Here is a 2,557-nt window from a genome sequence, read left to right as displayed (position 1 = left end):
AAGCTGGTCTACATTCACTGAGGGGAGGGGGGGAGCCCCAATGGTTTTCCAAGTTGCAAGGGCCCCAAACTTCACAAAGGAAAGGGGGTGAAGGGAGGGAGTGTCAGGGAGGAGAATGACCCGAAGGCAGATTAACCTCAAAGGGGGACCTTCCGCACTACGTGGGGCTAAGAACCTCATACACTGAGCAGTGGCACGCCCCACTCGCTGCGCCCAGCTAAGAGGGACCTGGAGCTTGAGTGGCCGGTGTGCAGCATTAGGTTGCCATGGGAACGGAATTCAGATTTTTTTCCCCAATTGCTTTTTTATTTGCTAGACATTGTAATACATCTTATGTAGCCACTTATTGGGGCGGGAAGGAGAGGAGCTCCAGAGACCCTGGCTGCCCCTTAACCAGTTGGGGAAGTTGGGGAGGCGGTGGCGCAGGTCGTCCGACCAGGGCCGACGTAGAGGCTAGGTCTCTCCCGCCCACCAGCCTAGCCCGCTCTTGGTTTGTATGCAGGGCAGGGCCGGTGGGTCGGTCGGGGCGGGAGGCCCCCGCCTAGGCCCCTTGCCATTGAGCACACTCCCCGCCAGTTCTGCTCCGCTTCACGCTGCACACAGACCCCCCAACTGCACACAAAGGCAGCTGCCAGAGCCGGTGAAAAGTGATCAAATTATCAAGAACTTGACCTCACCGAGGGGCGAAGCTCCAGCAACCCCCCAGCCGTATGCTAATGGCGCTCAGGGGCTGACTCGTCGAATAATTCGATAAAGGCCGCATTGTTAGCGGCAGGGCAGCCCCCTGCCCACCCCTTTACTCCCCCCACCCCACCGCCTACCGCTCTTCTCTCTCTCTCTCTCTCTCTCTCTCTCTCTCTCTCTCTCCTCTCTCACCTCTCCCCCCTCCCTCTTTCTCAACGCATTTGCATCCCAAAAATCCCCGTCCGCAGCTCCGGGCGCGGATTGTTCGAGCCTGATTTATGGGGTGAAGGCAAAGGCTGGCGCCTTCCCCGCCAGCGACCCCTCCGCAACCCCAGCCCGCTCCCTGCCCCCAGCCCACTCCACTTTGGGGTTCCAGCCTCGGCGCTGGGGAATGGGGGTAGGGGGCAGGGAACGAGGAGGAGGGGAAGGGAGTGCCTCCAGAACACGGTGGGTGTCCCCGGGAAAGCCGAGGTCGGATACCTGGTCCGGGCGCGGCCGCTCCATCCAGTTGGAGTCCCTGGGTGGCGTGGGCTTCTCTGGACTCCTCTGGCTCCTGTGGCCAGGGCGGCCGGGCGGGCGATCGCACGCAGAAGTTGTGAGAGTCATTTCTACTTTCGGTTATCTAGCTTTATGACGGCTCTGTGGCACTCATACAGCTAGATAACCAAAGAGAGAAACGGGCCTCCCTTCGCCCGCACCGCTGCCGCGCTGTGGGCCCCACGTGCCGCTGCCGACCCGGCGCGGGGGCCTGAGCGGGCGCCTCTCCCGCAGCCTCGGGCGCACGCCGAGAGCCAGAGGGGACCGACAGACACACAGACACACGGACTCCCGCTACCCGGGTCGCCCAGCTCCCTTCCTCCCTCGCCCTCGCGGCATCTCCACCCCCAGTTCCCCGTCCAGTGCGTCCGCGGCCCGCCTCGACGGCAACCCGGGGCGCACTCGGGGCACCGGTGCGCTGCGCTTGGGCAGCCTCGGGCGCCCCGGCGGCCCCCAGCGCACTGGACCGTCAGCCCTCCTCTCCCAGGCTAATCGCCCCGCGGGGAAGTGACGTCAGTCCGGGAATTGGCCTATCACGGGCTCCCATTCAAATCCCAGCCCCCTTCCCGCGCTCGGCACCACCCAGCCTTACAATGGCCTCGGCGTTCACGGCTTCTGCGCCGCGAGGACAGGGGAGCGCCCCTTCTGCCCTCGGAAGCGTTAGGCCTGCTTCCCTGGATGCACACACTCTGGCCTTTCTCCCTATCCTCTCTGACCTCCCCCCAAAGTCTTAGGTGCCCGGCAGCCACCGCAGACCACCAGAGTTAGAGTTTGAGGGAAGGGGTTTAAGGTCGTGGTCTCGCCAGGGCCACCAAGTGAGCGCTTGAGAGACCGCGAACCGGTCACTTCATCTTTAATCTCCCTCTTTCTTTCCCCTTGCCCAGCACTGTGCAGACTTCGCAGTAAAGACTGGGAATTAAGGGAGGGATTGAGTGTCCTCCTGTGTCTAAATCAGTAAGTGTATTCCATACACAGCGCCTGACTTGTAGGGATTCCCGCGGCATGGTATACTCAAACCAGGTTCTAGATGTCGACATCAGGCTGCTGGGTCCCTTCCCTCTGGTTATTCCTAGGCACAGCCAATGATATGCCATCGATTTTGCCCTGGTGCGTTGAAGATATCCAAGGCCGGAATTGAGCTCCTATTCCTCTCCCACAGGGGGTAGAAAAAAAAAAAAGCATGTCCTGCCACCTTTCTGCCCACAGCCCTACTCACTCCAGGTGGCTTCACAGGGCAAAAGGTTGACGTCTTGAGTTTCCCAGAGCCACCGTGGAATTGAGCCCTACCACTGAACCGATGGCCCCATTTCAGCCTCCCAAATGTGAGTGGCTCATA

General features: G+C 61.2%; 1 protein-coding gene across 1 annotated transcript; it reads right to left on the bottom strand.

Annotated features, from left to right (window-relative positions):
- Positions 1 to 938: 938 nt before the first annotated feature.
- LOC118583987 lies at positions 939 to 1,704 on the bottom strand. Its single transcript, XM_036187856.1, has one exon. The coding sequence runs from the start codon at positions 1,288 to 1,290 to the stop codon at positions 961 to 963; it is 330 nt and encodes a 109-aa protein (XP_036043749.1). The 5' UTR covers positions 1,291 to 1,704; the 3' UTR covers positions 939 to 960.
- Positions 1,705 to 2,557: the final 853 nt, after the last annotated feature.

The sequence above is a fragment of the Onychomys torridus genome, chromosome 1 (assembly GCF_903995425.1).
Source record: "Onychomys torridus chromosome 1, mOncTor1.1, whole genome shotgun sequence".
Taxonomy (NCBI): Eukaryota; Metazoa; Chordata; class Mammalia; order Rodentia; family Cricetidae; genus Onychomys; species Onychomys torridus.
This window is presented reverse-complemented; position numbering and strand designations above follow the sequence as displayed.